Consider the following 23871-nt stretch of genomic DNA (forward strand, 5'->3'; position numbering starts at 1 on the left):
CTTAGTTTGTGTCTATTTGCTTTCAGTAGTAAGCTTTAAAAAGGGAAATAGAAAAAGGATATGTTGTTTAATATTCCAGAGTCAAAACCTATCCATTCTATGAGTTATGTCAGCCAGGAGATAGATTACTGTTACCTTCTTCCAAGAGAAATGGTATTGGTATTTAGTCTTTTAATGGGATCATGTGAAGATTAGGCACCCCTGCTTATTTCACCTGATTGAAACATCCTAATGCTAACCTTACCAAACCCAAACTAGGCCCCAGGTGAAATAATCTGGGGGCCTAATATTCACACGATCTTTTTTAATGTCCCCGAGATCCCAAAAGATTGCTATAGTTGCACACGTTCCCCTCTAAGTGTTATTGTCCCCACACCAGGTATCAAGGTGCTGATGGCACTGGGCAACACTACATCTCTCAGGAAACAGTTCCAGGCCAAGTTCCATGATAAGGTGAGAAGTTAATCTAATGTTCCTGTTTATTATGTTGTCTTAGTGATCTCGTGGAGTTATAAGGTAATTTGTGATTTTTCCTGAGACAAATCAGAGGTTGGAGTTTGTCATAAACTTCTTCCTGTTTAATTGTGACTTATTCCCTGTGAACACTAAAATTTCTCAAGATTAATTAGAGTATTTCTATTGTTTTCAGTAATATTATGCATTTGCATTCCACTAAAATGAATGGGCTTGAGATTTTGACCGTTAGATGTCAGGGGCTGTCACCGCATTTACTAACTTTCAAGTTATATATGACGTACTTAGTCACTAATTATAGGAATTGCCATACAGGTACTGCACTGTACTTCTTTACTGTACCACCACTTTGCCTCTCTCATAGATTATGTGCTATATTGACCAGCATTCACATAACGTACATATTTTACAAATAAATGTGAGCTGGAATTATAACACGAGTACAGTAATCAGTCGAGAATTATCACAAACTTGACAGTAAGAGATATGCAGACAGATATAATGACTTAAAGATATGAATAAATCGGTAAAATGATGTGCATTTGTGTAGAGTTGTTGATTTAGGGCAATAATGATGGTGGTGATAATAGCATATCATAAAAACATAGTAATTTAAGAAACATTTGTGTGGTGTTTTGAAGTGAAGGTGAGCGAGGACAGTGTCGATGAAGGTGATTGATAACAAGATAGACAAATTTAAATCTTATGTTAGTGAGGAATAGTTAGGGTAGTGATGGTGATTGATAGGAACCAATTGTTCTGGTTATGCTTATTATGGAACTTTAATGATGCGATGAAAAACTAGTACAGTTTAGTGATAATGATGAGTGAAGAATTTTGAAAACTTATATTTGTTACAATGAACTAGTATGACAGTGAAAGTGTTGATTTTACAGCCGGTGCCTGGGTGTGAGGGGGAAGCCTTCGGGTCCCACAAGTACTGGGCTTGCTACGTCCAGCACATGGCCTCCTCCTTTTGGCACCCCACCAGCTCGTGTAAAATGGGACCCTCCTCTGACCCCCTTGCAGTCGTTAACCCCAGACTCAGGTAAGCTCGTTAGCTTTATCTACGTCATCTACAGACACTCAATTTCCTATTGCTCAAATTCTTAGTCATTCACTCAGTCAGTTATTCAGTCATTCCATCAAATACTTATCTGTCACACAGTCAGTCAATCACATGAACATTTTACTCAAGTATTCTAAATTCCCAGTCTAACAATCATATCCTTCCTGGCCATGACACATCTTGTTCTCGCATCCCTTCTGTACAAGCATGAGAAATACGTACTCACCTAAAAATTAAACACTGTAGCTTATTTCACTTTAAGATTGAGCATTTTTCTGCTACCTTGGAGTGTTAGGTTAGGTTAGCATTAGGGTGGTTAATCATAAGGTGAAATAAGCAGGGTGTCTAATCTTCAAGTGATCCAAAATTAAATACTGTATACAGTTTTGTAATCTATTGTCGGATGTGGAAAATAATTGTGGGATAAATATCACTTTGGAAACCCAGAAAACAGATGCATAGATGTTAACAGACAAGATAACTAACAAAAAAAAAGTATAAAAAAAAATCACATTTCTACCTTGGTGCGTTAGGTTAGTATTTCCTTTTTACTTTTATCCTCTTCACCACTGATCGGCTCGTTAGCCTCTTGGGTGATCGGTCGCGTCTCTGTTACGCACTGTTGACAAGTACTGGGCATGCACCGGCTCCTGAATGTACCTGAACCTGCTCCAGTGTTGGTCAAGTCTGGTCTGAAAAAGCATCACATGTTACATTATAGCACCACATCCCGGGTACACTCCACACCTGCAAATAAGGAACTCCTCGGTATTCTGAGATACACATACCAGGTACCTCGTTCACACTCTACTCTTGCTGAGTGGGATACTTCCCAGGTAATCATACTAGTACTGGTTCTACGCCTGGTATTATTAGGTCGCTCCACGTAGCGACCGCCAAACTTCTCAAACACGCAATTATTTTCTCCTATCCTGGGTGGTGATATGTAGGGTATCCCCAGTTTCACAGTGGAGGTGCATAATGGCCATAAGCAGACACACCACACCCGGTGAGTCCCTCACAGTGGTGGTTGTGGTGGCCTGACCGACGCTCTGGACGCGTGCGCACCTGTTTTGGTGAGTGAACGGGCCTTACTAAGCAAGGCCTGATGGACTTTTATCACCACACACTAGTACAACTATTGCTTCACTTTATAACATCAGGCAAGGTTTTAAAATGTAAAAAACTGCTAGGTAAGTCTTTTTAGGGCTGAATGGAGCACGATGGAGTTCACTGACCTGTTTTGGTGAGAGAGCGGGCATTACTGAGGATGGCCTACAGTTTCCACTCTTTAATTTTCACTTTGATGTTATTCTGTCTCTCACATATACATTTTCCTATCTATTGTGACCTTATGCCTTATAATTATATATCTTAATCCTAAATTACATACTGAAATAAGTGTCTGGTTTGCCAGTTCCTGGGAAAATTAATTGTGCTATATCAATAACTCAAAACTGTAGCCCGGGGCAGAATGGGCGCCAACATAGACAAAGCCTAGCGTCGTATATTCATGGCGTGGGTATATCCACTTCACTTCGATCTGTATTTAGGGATCCTCCCCTCACACGTTGCAGTCGTTGAACACATTTCATAAGATTCTCTGATCGTCGCATTGTTCGTGGTTATTCGTCACATGAGATAACGAGGTGTATTAAGGTCACACCGAGGCATACAAGATATTTTCTTTGAAGTATAGTTTCTGGATCACTTCCAACACTTCACATAGGTCTGATACATTTATCCTTTCTCCAGATCATTGTTCTCTTATATTTTTATCTGATACCTGCGGTAACTATGTTCACTAATCGTTCACAGACGTAAATAGTATGACCTTCAAACGCGATCTACACTTGTCCCTTATAGTATAGTACTAGTTTGTATCAATTGGACCTTCCCAATCATCCTATAGATACCTTGAGTTCTCCTTAGTGCTATAAGTACATACATTTAATATTATATGACCGTACCTTGGTACAATTTGTATAAAACAACATACAGTAGGTGAATTATCTTTTACCAAAGTTTCCCGTTTTTTGTGACACTACAAGCACCGTGGATTTGAATGTTATGTAGCGTACTATGAATAAAAGAGATATTAAGGATGACAATGATGTGCGCAGTACAGTAGACCATTCCGTAGATCTATCTTTGTACTCAAAGGTACACTTAATAATTCTTAAATCTCAGTTTGCTGTTTCCACTTGTTGAACTGCCTTCACTGAATGATCTGTCACAATGCTCAGATCTTTTTACTTAACAACAGTATCCAGCAAAATGTTCAGAACAGAATACAGTACTGTAGTTGTAAATACGGTAGCTGTATTCTACATGCAGAGTTTTACATTTAAATACCTCGTGTAATGTTTGATCGCTGAATTTTATTTACCGTAAGCTTTTTCATAATGAAATAAAAATTCAAGAGGACAAAACAAGAGTACTTATTTACAGTTGGGTGGTAGGAAGGAAGAGAGGATGTTTAGCTGTTGAATATTCAGTGATGCAGTATTTTGTGCTCTGTTAATTATGAGGAAAAGGTCAATAAAGAAATTTAATTTAGTGGTAACCTTAATGAGCTCCACAGAGGATGTATGTGACCTATGATGACCTGTATGACCTCAGGGTTCACAGGGTGTCTGGGCTGCGGGTGGTGGACGCTTCAGTCATGCCCATCATCGTGTCCGGCAACACCAACGCTGCAACCCTCATGATTGCTGAGAAGGCATCCGACTTCATCAAGGAGGACTGGAATGGCCACGGCTGACACACTGTCTCCCTCACTCCATTGTGATCTACTCGGCACATGTACTGTATATAATTGTAGATGCTTATATTGTATCAGTGTATATAAAGTTTGCTTGAAAGTTTATTGTAAATTCTTGATTTGTACAGATTTTGATTATACAGTACGTATACTGTATTTTGATATTAGAGATCATTGTACTGTAGTATAAAGCGATTGCGCTTTGGGATGTATTGTATATGATTTATAAACATCTCGGAGGTCACTATTCAGTCAAGTGATCATACATGAACCTGATGGAAGCCTGCCTTGCTAGGGGGCCACAACTAAAATTTGAAGAAGCCACAAGTTCAGAAAACTGTTAGGGGCAACTTTTTATGGAGTGAGTTTTAAACTCTTCGGACAATCTGCCAGAGAACATTGTGTTGGCACCGAGTGAAAGTTCATTCAAAACGAGACTTGACCAACACTGGCACAGACACATTCTGGAGCCAGTACACGATCAATACTTCCTAAAAGTGCTTAACAGAGACGTGATCGACTGCCCAAGCATCTAACAAGCCAATGAGTGGCAAAGAGAATAAAGTAAATTAAAGAACAGTAATATGAAGTAATGATAAATGCTTGATTTTTTTGAGTACACTGTATTGTATAGTATACATAAGCCATTATTGCGCTGTACAGTATGTGACTATTTTGTACTGGTGTATATGAAGTGCTGGGAGATCATTGTACAGGTATAAATTTATGGAGGATATACTAGACATAGTACTTTTTTTATGGGGAATAGCCCACCTGGGCACAGGTCATCGACCCACAATGGCCTGGGAGGCGAAAAAATAGGAATAAAAAAAATTGAGGAGGATATGAGTATGTTATGTACTGTAGGTGAGAGAGGTGATGTGTGTTATTATGTAGGTGAGAGAGAGAGAGAGAGAGGTGATTTGTGTTATTATGTAGGTGAGAGAGAGAGAGAGGAGAGAGAGAGAGGTGATTGAAGTATTATGTAGGTGGAGAGAGAGAGAGAGAGAGAGAGAGAGGTGATGTGTGTTATTATGTGTAGGTGAGAGAGAGAGAGAGAGAGGTGATGTGTGTTATTATGTAGGGTGGAGAGAGAGATAGAGAGATGATGTAGTTATTATGTTGAGAGAGAGAGAGAGAGAGTGTATGTGGTGGTGAGAGAGAGAGAGAGAGAGAGGTGATGTGTGTTATTATGTAGGTGAGAGAGATAGAGAGGTGATGTGTGTTATTATGTAGGGAGAGAGAGAGAGAGAGAGAGAGAGAGAGAGAGAGAGAGAGTAGGTGAGAGAGTGAGAGAGAGAGAGGAGTGTGTTATTATGTAGGTGAGAGAGAGAGAGATGATGTGGTGCATGTAGGTGAGAGAGAGATATAGAGAGGTGATGTGTGTTCATGTAGGTGAGAGAGAGAGAGAGAGGTGATGTGTGTTATTATGTAGGTGAGAGAGAGAGAGAGAGAGGTGATGTGTATTATGTAGGTGAGAGAGAGAGAGAGAGAGGTGATGTGTGTTATTATGTAGGTGAGAGAGAGAGAGAGTGAGTGTGTGTGTTATTGTAGGTGAGAGAGAGAGATAGAGAGGTGATGTGTGTTATATGTAGGTGAGAGAGAGATAGAGAGGTGATGTGTGTTATTAGGTGTGGGTGAGAGAGAGAGAGAGGTGATGTGTGTTATTATGTAGGTGAGAGAGAGAGACAGAGAGGTGATGTGTGTTATTATGTAGGTGAGAGAGAGAGAGAGAGGTGAGTATGTGTGTTGTGAGAGAGAGAGAGAGAGGTGATGTGCTGTGTAGGTGTGAGAGAGGTGATGTGTGTTATTATGTAGGTGAGAGAGAGAGAGAGAGAGGATGTGTTGTATTATGTGGGTGTGAGAGAGAGAGGTGATGTGTTTATTATGTAGGTGAGGGAGAGAGAGGTGATGTGTTTTATGTAGGTGTGAGAGAGAGAGAGAGATGTGTGTAGAGAGAGAGAGAGGTGATGTGTTGTATTATGTAGGTGAGAGAGAGAGAGAGAGGTGAGGTTGTCTTATGTAGGTGAGAGAGAGAGAGAGAGAGAGGTGATGTAAGTTGTATTATGTAGGTGAGAGAGAGAGAGTGAGAGAGAGAGAGAGAGAGGTGAGATGAGAGAGAGGTGATGTGTTGTATGTATTGATGTGGTAGGTGAGAGAGAGAGAGGTGATGTGTTTATTATGTAGGTGAGAGAGAGAGAGTGATGTTGTTTATGTAGGTGAGGTGATGTGTTGTATTATGTAGGTGAGGAGAGAGAGGTGATGTGTTTTATTATGTAGGTGAGAGAGAGAGAGGTGATGTGTATGTGTGATGTGAGAGAGAGAGAGGTGATGTGTTGTATTATGTAGGTGAGAGAGAGAGAGAGGTGATGTGTTTTATTATGTAGGTGAGAGAGTGATGTGTTGTATTATGTAGGTGAGAGAGAGAGAGAGGTGATGTGTTTTATTATGTAGGTGAGAGAGAGAGAGGTGATGTGTTGTATTATGTAGGTGAGAGAGAGAGAGAGGTGATGTGTGTTATTATGTAGGTGAGAGAGAGAGGGAGGTGATGTGTTTTATTTTGTAGGTGAGAGAGAGAGAGGTGATGTGTTTTATTATGTAGGTGAGGGAGGGAGAGAGAGGTGATGTGTGTTATTATGTAGGTGAGGGAGGGAGAGAGAGAGAGAGAGAGGTGATGTGTTTTATTTTGTAGGTGAGAGAGAGAGGGGTGATGTGTTTTATTATGTAGGTAAGCGAAGTGATGTCTGAGGTAGAAGCCACAAGAGGATTAGAGAAAGTGGGGGAGAGAAACCATAAGAGGAAAGTTTAGAAAGCAAAGACTTGCGCCATACCCTGTCAAATGCTTTGGAGTTGTCGAGGGCCCTAACAAAATTTTCCCCATAATCCCTGAGAGGATGACCAAAAATGGGTGCAGTAGGAGAGCAGATCACTAGTAGGTCTCGCCTGGCGAAAGCCATACTGGTTATCCGACAAAAGAGAATGGAGTTCAAGGTGGCAGCGAAAATGGGAGTTCAAGATAGTTTAAAAAAATCTTAGGGAGTGATGAAATTAGGGCAATGGGGCGATAGTTAGAGGGATTAGAATGGTCACCCTTCTTCGGGATGGGCTGAAGCAAGGCATGCTTCCAAGGAGGAGGAAAAGTTTGGGTCTTGAGGTGAGCAAGCACGGGCCAGAACTTCAGTACACTTCTTTACATTCCGTCCGGTCCATGTGCCTTACTCTCATAGAACCTGGATAACACACTAGCAACTGAGTATATGTTCGTAGTGAAAATTAATCGCAACCAAAAATACTGAACTGTAGTCGGTTTTGTTAATATTATTCCTCCGAAAATAAATGCCCTTTGAATTAATCCGGTTTCTTCCTCAACCTAACAATTCAGAGTCATATACACAGGAAATGTAAGATGTATGCAGACAGTTGTGGGTGTAGTGGTACTTCTTGGGGGGACCTCACACCAGTTACACCCACAGAACAATTTTAAAACCCATGACCTCCATCATTAAGTAAGAGGTGTTTTCAGATTTATCTACTTGAGCTTAGTTCTGCCTTAATGAGAAAACAAAAACCTTGAATGTGTAATCAGTCGAGATTTTAGCTACAGTAATTCCTTGACACTTCTGTGAGCACTACCAGTAACTACATGCAATAGAAACAAACTAAGACACTCATTGTTCAATATCTTTAGTGGGGTGTCTGTTCAAAGGTTTAGATACCACACGATCTCTACTCACCGTTAAAACAATACCCGTTAACAAGTAAGGAATCCTCCACCCCAACAGCCACTGGTCGGAACATCAGATCTGTTATCACTTACAAATGTCAGTAGAACCATTAAAACCGGACCTAACCTTTTACCACAACACCGAGACCAGCCTACATCTTGATACTCATAGGTGCATTATTTTAGCCCTTTTGCACGGTTAGTCATGCTGTTAGCAATTACCAAGCACGGACAGACTCCAAAATGTAGGAAAACCCGCACCACTATCAAATCTGGTCTTTAATCAATTCACGCTTAGTGCGATCATAACACCAGTATGTTTTATTTTTGTTGTTTTACTGCAGAATTTTCCTTAACTTCTAAGTCCTGCCCATGTTAAAACAAATAATAATGTGCAGCAATTTTATTTCCAAATACCAAAAATATAATAAACAGTTTATTGAAAAAATTCTGCAGCCCGAAGGCTGAAAATATACATTGGACATAAATGACTTATTACATACATTGGTGGTTTAACAAAAGCCTTCATTAGAGAAAGGAACATACAGATTAATGTATGTGTTGAACAGCAAACTCGTAGTGTAGCAACTCCCGCCCAGATGGTGTTAGGAACTCACGTGGTGTAGTAGTTTCCTCAGATGGTGTTACGAGGGACCTGGCGTGGTGTAGTAGTTTCCTCAGATGGGGTTATGAGGGGCCTCACGTGGTGTAGTAACTCCCTCACAGATGGTGTTACGAGGGGCATCACGTGGTGTAGCAATTCCCTCGCAGATGGGGTTATGAGGGGCCTCACGTGGTGTAGCAATTCCCTCAGATGGTGTTAGGAGGGACCTCACGAGGTGTAGTAACTCCCTCACAGATGGTGTTACGAGGGGTATCACGTGGTGTAGTAACTCCCTCACAGATGGTGTTACGAGGGACGGAAATGCTATAGAAGCAAATGGTCTGAATCACAGATTCTAAAACTTAAAATCCTAAAATTCACTATAAAACAAGACCATTTTACCCTAATTTCGACTGAACATTGGTCTTGTTAAATTGAAAGACTACTGGTTAATATTTAGTACTGTAGTGGCCTATTAACTGAGGTCAAAGAGGTTATTTCATACATAGGTTAGTTTTCCAAATTTCTTGGTTGGCTTTTAGTATTTTACTAGTTCTGGTGGTGTTCTCAGACAGTACCAAAAACAAACTACGTATTCGTTTTTCGCACTCTTTATAAGAGGTGTATTTTGAACGACTGGAAAAATAAGAAATTGCACATTAATTTCATCATCGTTCATTAGCAGTAGATCATGTTGTGAAAAGGCCATCATATTTAAAGATAGAGCAGTATTTCTCAAGAAGAAAGCGTTTAACAATAGATTATTTTACGATAAATATTTTGGACAAACTTACTAAATAGACGTAGTCCAGGTTATATAGCAACCAAAGATTTGTTTCAGTAAATTAGAAAGGGATTCCATAAAATACAAGTAGAATAACTAGCGATTTTTATTGGTTACATACAAACTTAATTTGTGAAAATGCGACTTTACTCGGAAAACATAATGCAACATTACTTTCTACAGGGAACAACCCACCTGGGCACAACGGTTTGAAGAGACAAAGTGCTTGTAGTTAAACACTTTACTACAAAAGTACAACCCCACTATGAAACTGTGGGAAGGATCCACCTCCCACTAACCGCAGTCAATTGCATCGGGTTTAGTTTATGGCCGAACTGTTAGCTCCGTCACTTACAGACACCAGTTTTGAGTTGACATGTCAATGGTGAGAGAGATAGTTACTATTACTGATAAAGCTCAATCACGTATAATTTGATAATGATTTATATGGTCAGGCTTCACCTCACACGTACAGTATCTTGGAGAGTAAATGTGGTACCTGATAATATACTGTACATTTATCTCAAGGAATTATTATATAACATTTAGTAGCATATGGATTAGTAAATACATATGAGAATGGTACCATATTTTTTTTTTTTACATTATTGTAAATATACTGTATGCGTACAATGTTTTAGGGGCAGTTAATTACACGTTGCCCAGTTCCTGACTTTTGTAAATTCATTGTTCATTGTTCTCATCAAGGAATATAGATCTGAGTGACTTGATTTTGCCGCTTACGGCGGCTACTTTATTGTGCACCCCACACTCATCCTGTGAGCGGTAGCGCAAAAGGATTACAGAGTAGAGTTTACAACGGGTCATAATAATTAACCCCCGTTGTCAGGATATTATGGCACTGAATGTTACACAGTATTTCAATTACATTATTTGTTTAGTTCTATACATAAAGGGTAACTTATTCACAAATGCGTGAGAACAGGCGTGTGAGGCAGTATGTCTGGCCTCACACTTTGTTATTCACATTTACGTGGGAGGTATTCAAGCACATTGTGTATTTGGTTCTGTACATGAGAATTGATATAGTTACTAAGTGCAAAAAAGTGGATACAATCTTAATATGTCGGCTATCTTGCCATTAGAGATGAAGTGTTGTGCCATTTCACACACAGTGTGCTTGGACCTGTCCCTAAAAGGTTCTATCTTCACACAGTCGAGGACGTAGTGTTCAAATGTGTGGCCATATGTCTAGCCACACACTTTACATTTAGTTTTGTTTACATCTGCTCGAGGAACATACTGCCAGAGGTACTTATATCCTAACCTTAATCTAGCGGTTACAACATCTTGTAATCTAGTGATCTTGTTGCTTGCTCCAAATACATGTTTCACTTGATACATCTCATCATGGTAAACTATGGATCGACTAGTGCCTGTTTGCACTAGTCTACTTGCGTCAAACTCATCAATAAGTTCTTTCCTAATTACAGTTTTAAGGGTTCTTTTTGACAGACCCAAATTGTATTCAACGGTGTCTTTGTTAGACGCGAGTTTGGCGAGGGCATCAACTCTGTCATGTTTTATGAGGCCTATGTGAGAGGGGATCCATAACAGTTTGACCCTGACACCCCGGTCAACAAGGCAAGCATGTTTGTGTCTGGCTTGAGAGACAAGAGAGTGACTGTAGGTAGGGTGTGTGGTTATCTTACTATTTCCATCTCGGAAGGAAACTTTATTGACTACGATGCTGCCACTGTAGGCTGTGACTTCCTATCATAACTTTTTCGTTCCTTTGCTTATCACAAATTCTCTCGTCCACTTATGTTTATAGTGTTGTTCAGTGTGAATACCCAACACAGCAGTTTACCTCGGGGTGTTATTGAGGGGCTTAAACCCCTCGTTTGGTTGTGACGGTGTTTGCTGGAGAAGTCGAGGATTCACAAACCGCGAATCTGATGGTTTTAGGACCCAGAAATTTTGACTATATTTCATGAAATCGACTTTCCTGGACTTGGTTTTAATAATATTGAAGATCACACTAGAGTTCTCATTGTCTCCTTGTACTTTGATGCCAAGGTGAAGAATAAAATCTCGAAAATTTAAAGTTTTTTCGAATGAACGAATTCACGGACCAGAAAGCGAATGATTTGACAGGAACGCGCATGCGTGCGTAGTGTCAACAAAGGCTGTAAGAGACTGCTCCTTAAAATTCGTATTTCTGACGAATTCAGCGAGTCTACCAATCCCAGCCTGTGCAGACAACTATAGTAAGACCCAGTTATCAGCACAGTGGCATATATTTTTTTGTTACTTTTGGACTTTGTCATTTTTTGGGGATAAAACATCTGGTCCTACCACCCGATCCCTCTGAGCAAAGTTTTTCAAGTTTGCGCATGCGCAATGTGATAGTGTGACGTAGCAGTGACGTCATTACCACTCCACCTGACTGCAGTGTTGCCAACGTGCCCTATGCCCGCCGTTAAACGCTCCCGTTCGTTGGAAACGGCGGCAGTAGGTGACAGTGATGCTGACGACTTTCTTCTTGAAGACACGTCAAAGAAGAAGCAGAAACCTCAGAAGTCAGGGTCTCCAGCAGGGGCCACGGCTCCCCCTTGCACCCCTTCTGGGGCTGTAGAGGGTGGACTCCTGTCATCGGGGTCCCCAAGTGAGCCTACATGTGGCTCAATGACCGACCCTCCGCCGACGATGGACATAGGGGATTCCCTTTGTCTCCCTGCCCCGTCGCGCCTTCGTCGTCTCGCCTTCCCTCGGGACTTGCCTCTGAGCACACGGACGACCTGGTTCTTCCGTCACTGCTCTCCACTTCAGGACTCAACACTTCGCCTCCGCCGAGGTCCCACAGCCGTGATAGTCACCACACAAATGGACGAGACGGTACGCCTGCTCACTCAGGTGGGCTTTCCTGCTCCCCAGGGGGAGGTGATGCTGAAGTTCACCATCATCACCCCAGAAACTCGTCGTACCAAGGTAATGGTTCGCCACGTACCCTGGGAGATCCCTATCGACGATCTTCGCCCTCTTCTCCCACAACTACTGGACATGGAACGCCGCATCAACCCGGTCTCCAAACGTCCATCCAACGAACTCATCGGCTGGTGGGTGGGCCCCCTCCCCCCGAAGGTGAATGTAGGACCAATTCACAACTGTCCTCTCGACCGATTTATCGGAACCCCGAAAATCTGTGGTCGTTGCCAATCGTGGAAACACCGCACCTGGGAGTGCACGAGGATGGTCGCCTGCGGTTTCTGTGCAGGTCCTCACGACACAGTGGAATGCAAATCGAAAATTCAGAACAAAATCCCAGTTATTCCACGGTGCGTCAATTGCCATGGCAGTCACCACGCCTGGAATGCCAATTGCCCACAGCGTCCTGGCACTCGCCCGGGGAAAACTTACCTTGTACCACCGCCCTCGTCTCTGACGAAGCCCCTGTCAACCAAACCTCAATCCTATCCACCACCGCCTCTTCCATCCACCAAGGATTTCCCATTGATCTCCTCTCCTCTACCACCCCCTCTATCACCCCTACCACCCATCCTTTCTCCCCTCCCTCCCTCTCCCTACCGTTCTTGGAACAAGGTCGTTGCCGGCCCTGCCACACAGTCACCACCATCTCCTGCCCACCCGGACCCCCGCTGTCTCTCACCAGCACCACCACCTCTTACTCAACTGAACCCTCACCGTCCCTCTCCGTCGCTACCACCACCACATGCCCAGTCGGGCCCTCGGCAATCCTCGCTGCCACCTCCAGCTCCTGCACAGGTACACCAAGTTGGTTCTATGGAAACAATCACTCTCCGTCTGGATCGCCACTCCAAGCAAATCAACCTTCTCTCAGCCCAACTCGACTTGTTTGTGAAAACAATTGCGACATTGCAGAAGCAACAACAACTCATTCTGGACACCCTGACCCAACAGGGGCGCACTTTGCAAGCCCTGATGACCCGCCTCCTTCCATCTCCCGAGATGGAGGATCCATCCCTCGCTCTCCCACTCCTCCCTCTCCATTTCTCTCAACAGAATTTGGTACCTCCTCTGGAGCCCAGTCTAGCCCCTCCGACTCATCTCACACCGGAGGCCGTTCCCTCCTCTTCTTACAATGGAACATCCAGGGACTTAGACCTCGCCGGACAGACCTCGCCCAGTTTGTGCTCTCCCATCAAGTAGATGTTGCTCTACTTCAGGAAACCATCACAGACGATGTTACTCCACTCCGCCTCTCTGGCTATTCTGTTTACACCCTGCCTCGGTACCGTGGGCAGGCTCGTGGCCTCCTCACCCTTGTGCGTAACACCATTCCATCTGTTCGTCTCCCTTCACCTGACTCACATGGACCCCCGTCTGAATTACTTTCTGTCTCCCTTACTCTTGGTGACCGGACCCTTCGTGTAGTCAATGTTCATTTCAAGAGTGATTCTCTGGACCCCCAGGTTCTTCACGACCTCCATGATGGGGTTCCCACTATTGTTCTTGGCGACTTTAATGCCCGCCATCCCACTCTTACTCCGGATCATCCCACTCCATGTACCCTTAACGGATCACATCTCTCACAGTTTCTTAATGGGGATGATGATGTTCGCTTTCTTTGTCCTGACGATCCTACTCGCCTCCCCCATAGTTTCCTTGATGTTGGCTTACTATTGAACGGTCATACTTCCTTTCATCCTACCGTCTGCACCGAGCCTGCTCTGTATAGTGACCATCTTACCGTTACTACCCATCTCAGGCTCTCCTTCTCTGCCCCGACATCAACTCCTTATCGATCCCCTCGCCTTCGTCTCACACAAGATGCTGTTCCTTCCTTTACCCAATACCTTTCTACCTGGGCGGATTCCTATGTTGTCCCTCAGTCCCTTGACTCTTACAGCGCTGATTTTGTTGATGCCGTGTATGACTCTGTCAATCGCGCTACCCCTCCACGCCCTCCCCGTCACCCCAGAAGTGCCACCAACTACTGGTATCGTATCCCTGCCATGAGACATCTCCGGCAGGTAACCCGTGATCTCCACTCTGCCATACGGAGGTCTCGGTCTCCAGAGGACTGGGAAGACTTCAAAAATTGGTGCTCCTTTGCAACTCAGGAGCGCCGTCGGATACGTGAGGCGGACTGGCTATCCTTCACGGGGTCTCTATCGTTCCAGTCGTCACCCTCTTATGTATGGAATCGGATTAATGCTATACGGGGTACTCGACGGAGGCCTCCTCCCCACCCTGACCCCGCCTCCCTTGCCTGCTCTTTAATGGAGGACTGGGCACGAGCTTCCTCCCCTGAGGCACTTCCAGATCCAATGCAGGAGGCAGTGCAGGCCCGCATCGATGCGTCTGAGCCTGTTGTTCGTGCTGCTCTTACCTCCCCTGCCCCCACTGATCATCCCATCACACAGTTCGAGCTTGACAGTGCTCGTCGCTCTAGAAAAGACACCTCTCCTGGGGATGATCAGATAACCTACTCCGTCCTCAACGCCTGTACTAATATTCCTAACGGCCCCTTGCTTGCTCTCTACAATATGTCTTATGAACATGGGGTTCTCCCGTCCAACTGGAAAAATGCCACTATTATCCCCATCCCTAAGCCGGGAGATCCTGGGAAATATCGACCCATTAGTCTTACCTCCTGTGTTTGCAAGATGATGGAGAGGATACTCCATCGTCGCCTTCTTCACACCATAGGCGGCTTCCACAACTCCCTCAATGGTTTCATTCAACATCGCAGCACAGCACACTCCATTGCTTCCTTTTATTGCAATCAGACTGCCCGCGTCTCCGTCTTCCTTGATATCAAGGGAGCCTTTGATACGGCTCAGCCTGCCCTCATTTTAGCTGAACTTGCGCGGTTAGGGGTTAAAGGGAGACTTCTACAATGGATCGCCTCTTACCTCACTGGACGTCAGGCCCGGGTTCGCGTTGAAGGCTCTATGTCTCCTGTTCAAGAAATGAACCTCGGCACCCCTCAAGGTGGAGTCCTGAGTCCCACCTTGTTTAACACTCTCATGCACTCCATTGCATCACTCCCGTGGCCGACAGAAGTTGTCCACTCAGGATATGCCGACGATGTCCTCCTCCAAGCCCCTGACTACCTCAGCATGCAGGAAGCCCTTGATCTGGTCTCCAGAGAGTGTGATTCACTTGGTTTCCTTCTTTCAACTGCGAAAACAAAAGCCATGTGGCACGGTCGTGTTGTACCTCCACCCCTTTTCTTATCAGGAACGCCCTTGGACTGGGTTAATGAGACAAAATACCTGGGTGTGTATGTAACTCGCACACGTTGTCAGATCCCTGAAGTCCGCTATCTTCGAGACATATGTTTTCGGCGTCTCGCTCCCCTCTCTACCATGTGCAGGGGTTCCCTTGGTGCCAGCATCCCTGTACTTCTCACCATGTACAAGTCTTTTGTCCGTTCCTGTGTCGACTACGCCGCCCCTGCCCTCGTCAACATTAGTCGGACTGCTGTCAACCGTCTCGAAGTTATCCAGAGGAAAGCTGCTCGTATCATCCTTGGGGCTCCTCAGTGGACACGCTCTACTTCTCTATATAACGAACTTGGTCTTTCCCCCTTACAGGATCGTGTCCAGGAGTTTTACCTAAAAACTGCCGTTTCCATTCTACGGGATCCTAGGGGCAACTATGTCCAAACCAACTTGACTACTGCTGTTCGAGACCGACCTCCATCTAGAAGACAGTGGCGAGGGTCACTCATCCGAGCCCTTCAGGAACACGACCTCCTGCCTGATATTGTTGTCACCCCTGCTGTTGGTTCGTCTCCTTCTCCCTGGCTGGATTTTCAACCTGAAGTGATTGCCCTCGGTGGACCGCTCCCGAAATCCCAGGTGAACCCTGTTATTCTCTGCAAATACCACCTCTCCAGGATCGCTCACTGGTCCCCAGGTAGGGTCGTCCTCTACACTGATGGTTCTGTTGACCCCGCTACAGGTAGGGCCGGGGCTGGTGTCTACATCTCCCGTCCTGATGCCCCTGAGCCTATCAAACTGTCTCTCAGAGTTTCTGACGGGGCATCCTCCACTCAGGCTGAACTAATAGCCCTCCTTGCTGCCCTTCTCGCTGAGGAAGAAGCAGATGGTTTCTGCCCCTTGCTTGTCTGCTGCGATTCCAGGTCTGCTCTCGACGGGATCGCATTTGGATCTGGGGAAAATAAGGACCTCATCCTCCGAATACGAGGGTTAACATCCACACTTCAGGATGCAGGCCGCCCTGTGACATTCCTATGGATACCCAGTCATGTCGGTATCTTGGGGAATGAGGCAGCAGATGACCTTGCCAAGACTGGCTGCAACAAGGCCACACCTGACTACGTTGTTCCTCGAACACTCTTACAGATTAGGACCCAAATCCGCCGCAAACAGAGAGAAGCTCGGGAAGCAGCCATCCCCCTGGACTCCCCGCCCACATGGTACGATGTCCTCCGTAAACTTCCTGACCTCTCGTACGTCTACGGGAAAGGGTCGCGGAAGGGGGACGTGATTGCTGCCCGTATCATCATTGGGTATGACTTTGCTTGGGAGATTGGTATCCCCACATCCCCTGAGCAACGCTCTTGTGCGTTATGCAGAAGACCCGACAGCCGCACCCTTATTCACTACCTCCTAAGATGTCCCCACACACAACGCTTCCGTGACGCCTGCTGGACCACCACTCCACGACCCCCTGACGGAGACACGATGATCCTCCCAATACTGGCCAGATATTTTGTAAATAATATTGATTATGTGTTAAAGGAACATCCTTCCTTCCTTAGGCTTTAGTAAGCCCCTTTATAATATTTATACTGTATATACTTTTCACACTTGCCAGATGATTCTGGTGTCATTGTACAGGGGTACCTAGTGACAGCACTAGGATCCCGCTTCCTCTATCAAGGAATAAACAATTGAAATTGAAATTGAAATTGAATGATTTGACGGTTCACCATCGAGTCGGCGGCAAGCGAGGTCACCTCAGAGGTTCACCCAGCAGCAAACAATCTGTTTCACTCGGACCTTTGTGTGTGGTTGTGGTCCTCGTGTATTCTTGTGAAGTGTTGTTCTTGTGAAAAGAGAACTATGTTTATAGTTGTGTAGTGTCATTTTGTTGTTCGGGAGTAAGTTCTCAGCACATATATGTTGTTCTTAAACGTAATTCTGTGGTCCATAACAGCAGTCATACGCTTCATTGATGTGTCTGGTTTGTGGTCTTTTGAAACCTATTTAAGAATCCTGTTTGTGGTGAATTAGTTCGCTTTTCAACGAGAAAAATTAATGAACCCGAAATACAGAATATTTTAGCGAATACGGTACTTCTATTAAAGTGAAATTTAAGTTGTTATTGTGCCAAGTAAATATTGGAAATTTAAATGAATAGTGTATTTTATTAAATTGGCAGATTGTGCTCCGTTTCGGTAAGAAAATGTGACCGAAATTTAGTTTATTTTTAAGTGCATTAAGATGGTGTTTGTGTAAACCGATGTAGTATCTTTTATTAGTGTTTTAAGAGTGTAATGTTGACATTTACTCGGGCTAAAGCTGTGTGGGTATGAAACTGAAAGTACTGCCTGTGCTAACATTAAGGAAACATTAAATTGTGTTCATGGCTGTGACTGACCGTCTATAAGCTGAAATGTGCGTATATTACTGCATCTCCGGCTAGGACAGATAATAGTGAAAAGTGACCGTTGTGGAAACCTGAAAAAAGAGGAAGCCGCAGCTATGAGTGTTTTGAGTAATAAACCACATTGGTGCCTCAAAGTTTTTTTTGTATTTTTTGAGATTCTGTCAGGTGATTTTGTGTGTAGTGATAAGTGACCCTATAAACCCGAGAGAAAGTGGGTAAGAAAATAAGTCTCCCGACAGCAACCAGATATAAACGTGGATGCGAGGGGTGCAAGACCAGAAGGACAGGTAAGTGATTCATTGCTATGTATATTGAGTTTACTTAGCCAGGAAGATAGATTTGACATTAATAACAATCTTGAAATGGCTGGTCCAATGGAGAGCCTTGGGTCATAGTGGCCTTATCTCGAGGAATTATTATGTAACCTTCAGTGTAGTTTGGAAAAGACCGCATGGCGTTGCTTTGGCTATCCTTGTTTCTTTCAAGAATATTTTTAGTCTATACATATTTTAGTAGTTGGTACTGTTCCAAAAGACAATAATGAGATTGGAGAGCAAGGCGAAAATCTCATAAGCCACACAGCATATACGTAGTTGGCCGCGGGATCAATCGATGACGTTAGTGTGCAAGGTGCAGGTCGCCTGTCAGGGGTTCACAACTTTAATTTTTGCCTCCGCGTGTGGACGGGAATTGTTATACCTGCTGTAAGGACGCGGAATTTCCTCATTTCATACTTCTTTTTATTCAATATATTTCTATAATTTTTTTCTTGCTCAAATTAGTTATATTTATTCTCTTGTTGTTTCTTCCTTGTGCATCCGTATATACGTGAGCCTGGGAAGTTCCGGCCCCCGCATACATAACAGAAAGGTTAATCTCGCCAACCGCATTAATTCAATTCACCACGGTCGCTGTACACGCCACTATGAACGTCAGTGTCACGGGTCGGGCTCCTTTAAATACTGTCTACACTGAGAATTTCTGTGCTTTCAGACCGGAAAGAAATTTGTTCATCAATGCATTGGCTCGACGTTTCTCGCCACCACAATAAATTACTGCCGCCCAGGCTGCTGAAGCAGCGATGCGGCCGTATCCTCTCCGATCTAGAAAATGCCTGTAATATCACCATATCGTTTAAGTTATTTGTTTAATAATCCTGTTGGGGGGGGGGGGGCAGCTCCCCCCGCCAATAAGATTTGGGCATTGTCACTCTGTTGTTAAATTTGGTTACTGCAATATGGGTTTTCAGACCGTGATTGAGATTAACCTTAATGACTTATTTGCAGGTGGTAGATGTGTGGAACTGTAATGGCTTGTACTGTGGATTATAGAAAATTATTTAGCAGAATTTTTGAGCTAGAGCCGAGCGTGTCTACTAAACGTGTTACGGTGATGTTAAATTTTGCAATACCATAATTAAAATTGAAGGGTGTTGCCAATACTTGAGTAGTTGGTGAGCGAGTCTTGTAAACGTTTGGTATTTGGGTAATATTTTCTTTATTTTCAGATTGTTGTAGAGGTGGAAAAAGGATAGGTATTTTTTTTTTGAGTTAGACTATGGGACCACTGATGGGTAAGTGTTGACTTTATTGGAAAGTTTATAAAATAGTTTATAGGAAATTTTAACAGGGCTGTGGAGTCGAAGACAAAACCTTCGACTCCGACTCCTCAAATTTTTATGCTTCCGACTCCGACTCCTTGGCCTATTTGTAACAACTATTTCTACCATCCTAATTGTAATTTGTATGTTGTAACCTGCATAGGTAAAAAGTAAAACACCGTGGCTATACTGCTACAGCTTTATTAATGATCTGGACGATATTTAAGAACTACAAAAAGATGATAGGCTTGACTTTCAAAGTTTCAATCAAAAGAAAAATAAATTTATTAAGAATTCAAGATATTAACTAGAAAACACCATTTACATGTATATCTAAAAGTTCGATCTCAGCATATGAATTTTGTTTAAGCTCATAATCTGATGTGGATCTAAATGATGATCCTACAATTCCTTTTAAAGTAAAGTTATATATTTATGTACATTAAAGAAATGAATACCTTATTAAGGAAAATGGATAAACCTTACATGATTAAGTTATTAAATTAAATTTGCCTTAATCTCACCAAAAACAGGTTGTAGCTAATTGTTTTGTAGCTGAGAGCCTCTGTGCAGTTTTCAACGAAACAAAATTTGATATAATTCAAAATTTCAAATGGTAAAGAAGAGACTATCGTCCAAAATTATAGTGCTATACTGTGCCTGCTACAATAAATTCATAATAATGCTTATAAAATGGAAATAAATTCTTTTAATAATTTAAGAAAATTAGTGGGATCAGTGGAATCACTGCAATGAATATGCCTGAGTTCATATATTTGTTCTTAGGAACAGAATAGCTTCAGTCGGAGTCGGAGTCGGAGTCTGGACAATTTTACCGACTCCGACTCCACAAGCCGAAATTTCCTCCGACTCCTCGACTCCGACTCCGACTCCACAGCCCTGGTTATAATGGCACTGAACTGAAATTGAAATAAATTATATAAACCAGAGTAACGGAAGGCCACCATCGCTAAGAGTTCTGCTGGGTGACTTGGGGTTATTGTTACTGATTTGTCTCCACCTGTGATGATGAGACCAAACCCTGAATCTGTCTGAATACTTGTGTGGGGTCTCTCAGTCAGTAGAAATAAATTCTGTAAGCAAGATAACTATCTCCTCAATATAAAGTTATAATGAAACTTTGTAGGAAATCTTGTCTAACTATGATCTTGTATATGATTATATAAGAGTTTTAATTAACCTTGTATGAGCTTTCTAGAATGACCACATCACTGAAAATGTTGTGTTCACTTTGAAACAAGAACAATTTACCATCATTAGAGGTTAGAACTTTCCCAGTCTTGTAGAATCAATAGTCTGGTATGTGACATGTCCCTTGGTATGATTCTAGTGTGCTGGACACGTGGTCGTGGATGAAAGAGGTGGAGGACGAGCAGTACGACGTAGTGACGTGCCTCAACCTACTGGACCGCTGCGACACACCCAGGACCCTCATCGAGGATATCCGCACCAAGCTGTCGACGCACGGGGCCCTTGTTGTGGCTCTCGTCCTCCCCTTCAGCCCCTATGTTGAGATTGGTAAGTGATCTGTACATTCAAAGTGACGAACATGAGGCGACGTCCCACAAAACAACGATATCGCTAAACTTAGGAATTTTCTAAATACAGTACAACAACATCTTAACATCCAGTCACTTTACACACACAAATAGATCTTTATAATGTTCTGGGCTCAGCAAAATCAGTTAATAATTGAAGCATATTGGGGAGTCATTTAGTTTGGGAAGAGAGATCTCAGCTGAATGAGTAATTGTATTTTATTCATGTAGAATGTCTTAGGCATCATTTGAAACAAAGGGGGGGGGGGGCGTTACACTTATGTTTACGTTAAATCTGACCTTACCTTTCCTGGCTGTGTTTTCAAGAAATAGACAGGTCTGACAAAATAAGAGTAATTATTATTGGTTAGCCAGACTTCTATAAAGACGTGCTAATGAGATGTACAGACAGAAACTTCACGCTTCCCCTACCCCACCTCCTTAGACCTTCCACCCCACCTCCCCTTAGACCTTCCCTACCCCACCTCTCCTTAGACCTTCCCCTACCCCACCTCCCTTAGACCTTCCCTACCCCACCTCCCCTTAGGCCTTCCCCTACCCCCCACCTCCCTTAGACCTTCCCTACCCTTACTCCTTAGACCTTCCCTACCCCACCTCCCTTAGACCTTCCCTACCCACCTCATAGACCTTCCCCTACCCCCACCTCCCCTTAGACCTTCCCCTACCCCACCTCCCTTACACCTTCCCCCCACCCCACCTCCCCTTACACCTTCCCCTACCCCTACAGACATTTCCCCACCCCACCTCCCTTAGACCTTCCCCCCACCCCTCCCTCAGACAACCCCTCCCCACCTCCCCTTGAACCTTCCCCTACCCCACCTCCCCTTAGACCTTCCCCCTACCCCTCCTTTAGACCTTCCCCCTACCCCACACTCCCTTAGACCTTCCCCTCACCCCACCTCCCCTTAGACCTTCCCCTACCCCACCTCCTTAGACTTCCCCTACCCCACCTCCCCGTAGACCTTCCCCTACCCCACCTCCTTAGACCTTCCCTACCCCACCTCCCTTCGACCTTCCCCTACCCCACCTCCCCTTAGACCTTCCCTGCCCCACCTCCCCTTACACCTTCCCCCTGCCCCACCTCCCCACACAGCCCTACCACACCTCCTTAGACCCTACCCCCACCTCCCCTTAGACCTTCCCCTACCCCACCTCCCTTAGACTTCCCCTACCCCACCTCCCCTTGGGCCTTCCCCTACCCCACCTCCCCTTAGACCTTCCCCCTACCCCCTCCCCATACCTTCCCCTACCCCCACCTCCCCTTACACCTTCCCCTACCCCACCTCCTCCCCCCTACCCCACCTCCCCTTACACCCTACCCCACCTCCCTTACACCTTCCCCACCCCACCTCCCCTTAGACCTTCCCCTACCCCACCTCCCTTACCTTCTTACCTCCCCTTAGACTTTGCCCCTACCCCACCTCCCTTAGACTTTGCCTACCCCACACCTCCCCTTAGACTTTGCCCCTACCCCTCCCTTACCTTCCCCTACCCCACCTCCCTTAAAGATTTGCCTTTCACCCACCTCCTTACACGCCCTACCCCCACCTCCTTGCACCTTTCCACCCACCTCCCACACCTTCCCACCTCCCTTACACCTTCCCTACCCCCACCTCCCTTAGACTTTGCCCTACCCCCACCTCCCCTTAGACTTTGCCCTACCCCACCTCCCCTTGGGCCTTCCCCCCTACCCACCTCCTTAGACTTTGCCCTACCCCACCTCCCTTAGACTTTGCCCCTACCCCATCTCCTTAGACCTTCCCCCTACCCCCACTTTCCATGTTTTGCCCTATCCACCTCCCCTTAGACTTTGGCCTACCCCATCTCCCTTAGACTTTGCCCCTCACCCCCCCTCCCTTAGACTTTGCCCTACCCCACCTCCCCTGCCTTCCCCTACCCCCACCTCCTTGGGCTTTCCCTACCCCACACCTCCCCTTAGACTTTGCCCCCACCTCCTTACACCTTCCCCCTACCCCACCTCCCCTTGGAGCTTTGCCCCTCTACCCACCTCCCTTAGGCTTTGCCCTACCCCACCTCCCTTAGACCCCCTACCCCACCTCCTTACACCTTCCCCAACCCCACCTCCTTACACCTTCACGCACACTCCCTTGGAGCTTTGCCCCTACCCCACCTCCCTTGGAGCCTTCCCCACCTCCCCTTGGAGCTTTGCCTACACACCTCCCTTAGGGCCTTCCCCTACCCCTCCCCTTAGACTTTGCCCTACCCCACCTCCTTACACCTTCCCCTACCCCCACCTCCCCCTTGAACCTTGCCCTACCCCACCTCCCTTAGACCTTTTCCCTACCCCACCTCCCTTGGAGCTGCCCTACCCCACCCCACCTCCCATTACACCTTCCCCTACCCCACCTCACCCACCTTCCCCACCCCACCTCCTTACACCTTCCCCTACCCCACCTCCCTTAGACTTTGCCCTACCCTACAAAATCCTGGATCCATTCTAATCATAGTTGTTCATGACAGCCTTTGTTTGATTCTCTCTCTGGTGTGATGACTAATCAGTCCAAGAATAATCAGCCCTAATACATAACCTTAACGTGCGTATTACACACACACGTTGTGTTTTCTTATTTTTCGCATATCGTAAAAGTTATTTCGAACACTGCATTGAAATCATGTAATCATAATCTCATACATATGATAATAAATTCAGTTGTTGGTCATT

General features: G+C 44.7%; 1 protein-coding gene across 3 annotated transcripts in view; it reads left to right on the forward strand.

Annotated features, from left to right (window-relative positions):
• The window catches only part of LOC121876635 (glucose dehydrogenase [FAD, quinone]-like), a 34856-nt gene extending 13480 nt beyond the window's left edge, over positions 1-21376 (forward strand). The window contains exons 11-14 of one of the 3 annotated variants that reach the window (XR_006090795.1): positions 380-453; positions 1371-1522; positions 4166-5246; positions 5350-5384. Coding sequence is in view for 2 of the 3 variants with exons in the window: in XM_042381914.1 (XP_042237848.1) it covers positions 380-453; positions 1371-1522; positions 20960-21155 (422 nt within the window). In the remaining variant the exon portion in view is untranslated. Of the gene's footprint in view, positions 1-379; positions 454-1370; positions 1523-4165; positions 5272-5349; positions 5385-20959 lie in introns of those variants that run through there. The other 2 variants (XM_042381915.1, XM_042381914.1) reach the window with 2 other exon arrangements.
• Positions 21377-23871: the final 2495 nt, after the last annotated feature.

The sequence above is a fragment of the Homarus americanus genome, unplaced genomic scaffold (genome assembly GCF_018991925.1).
Source record: "Homarus americanus isolate GMGI-L3 unplaced genomic scaffold, GMGI_Hamer_2.0 scaffold28, whole genome shotgun sequence".
Classification (NCBI taxonomy): Eukaryota; Metazoa; Arthropoda; class Malacostraca; order Decapoda; family Nephropidae; genus Homarus; species Homarus americanus.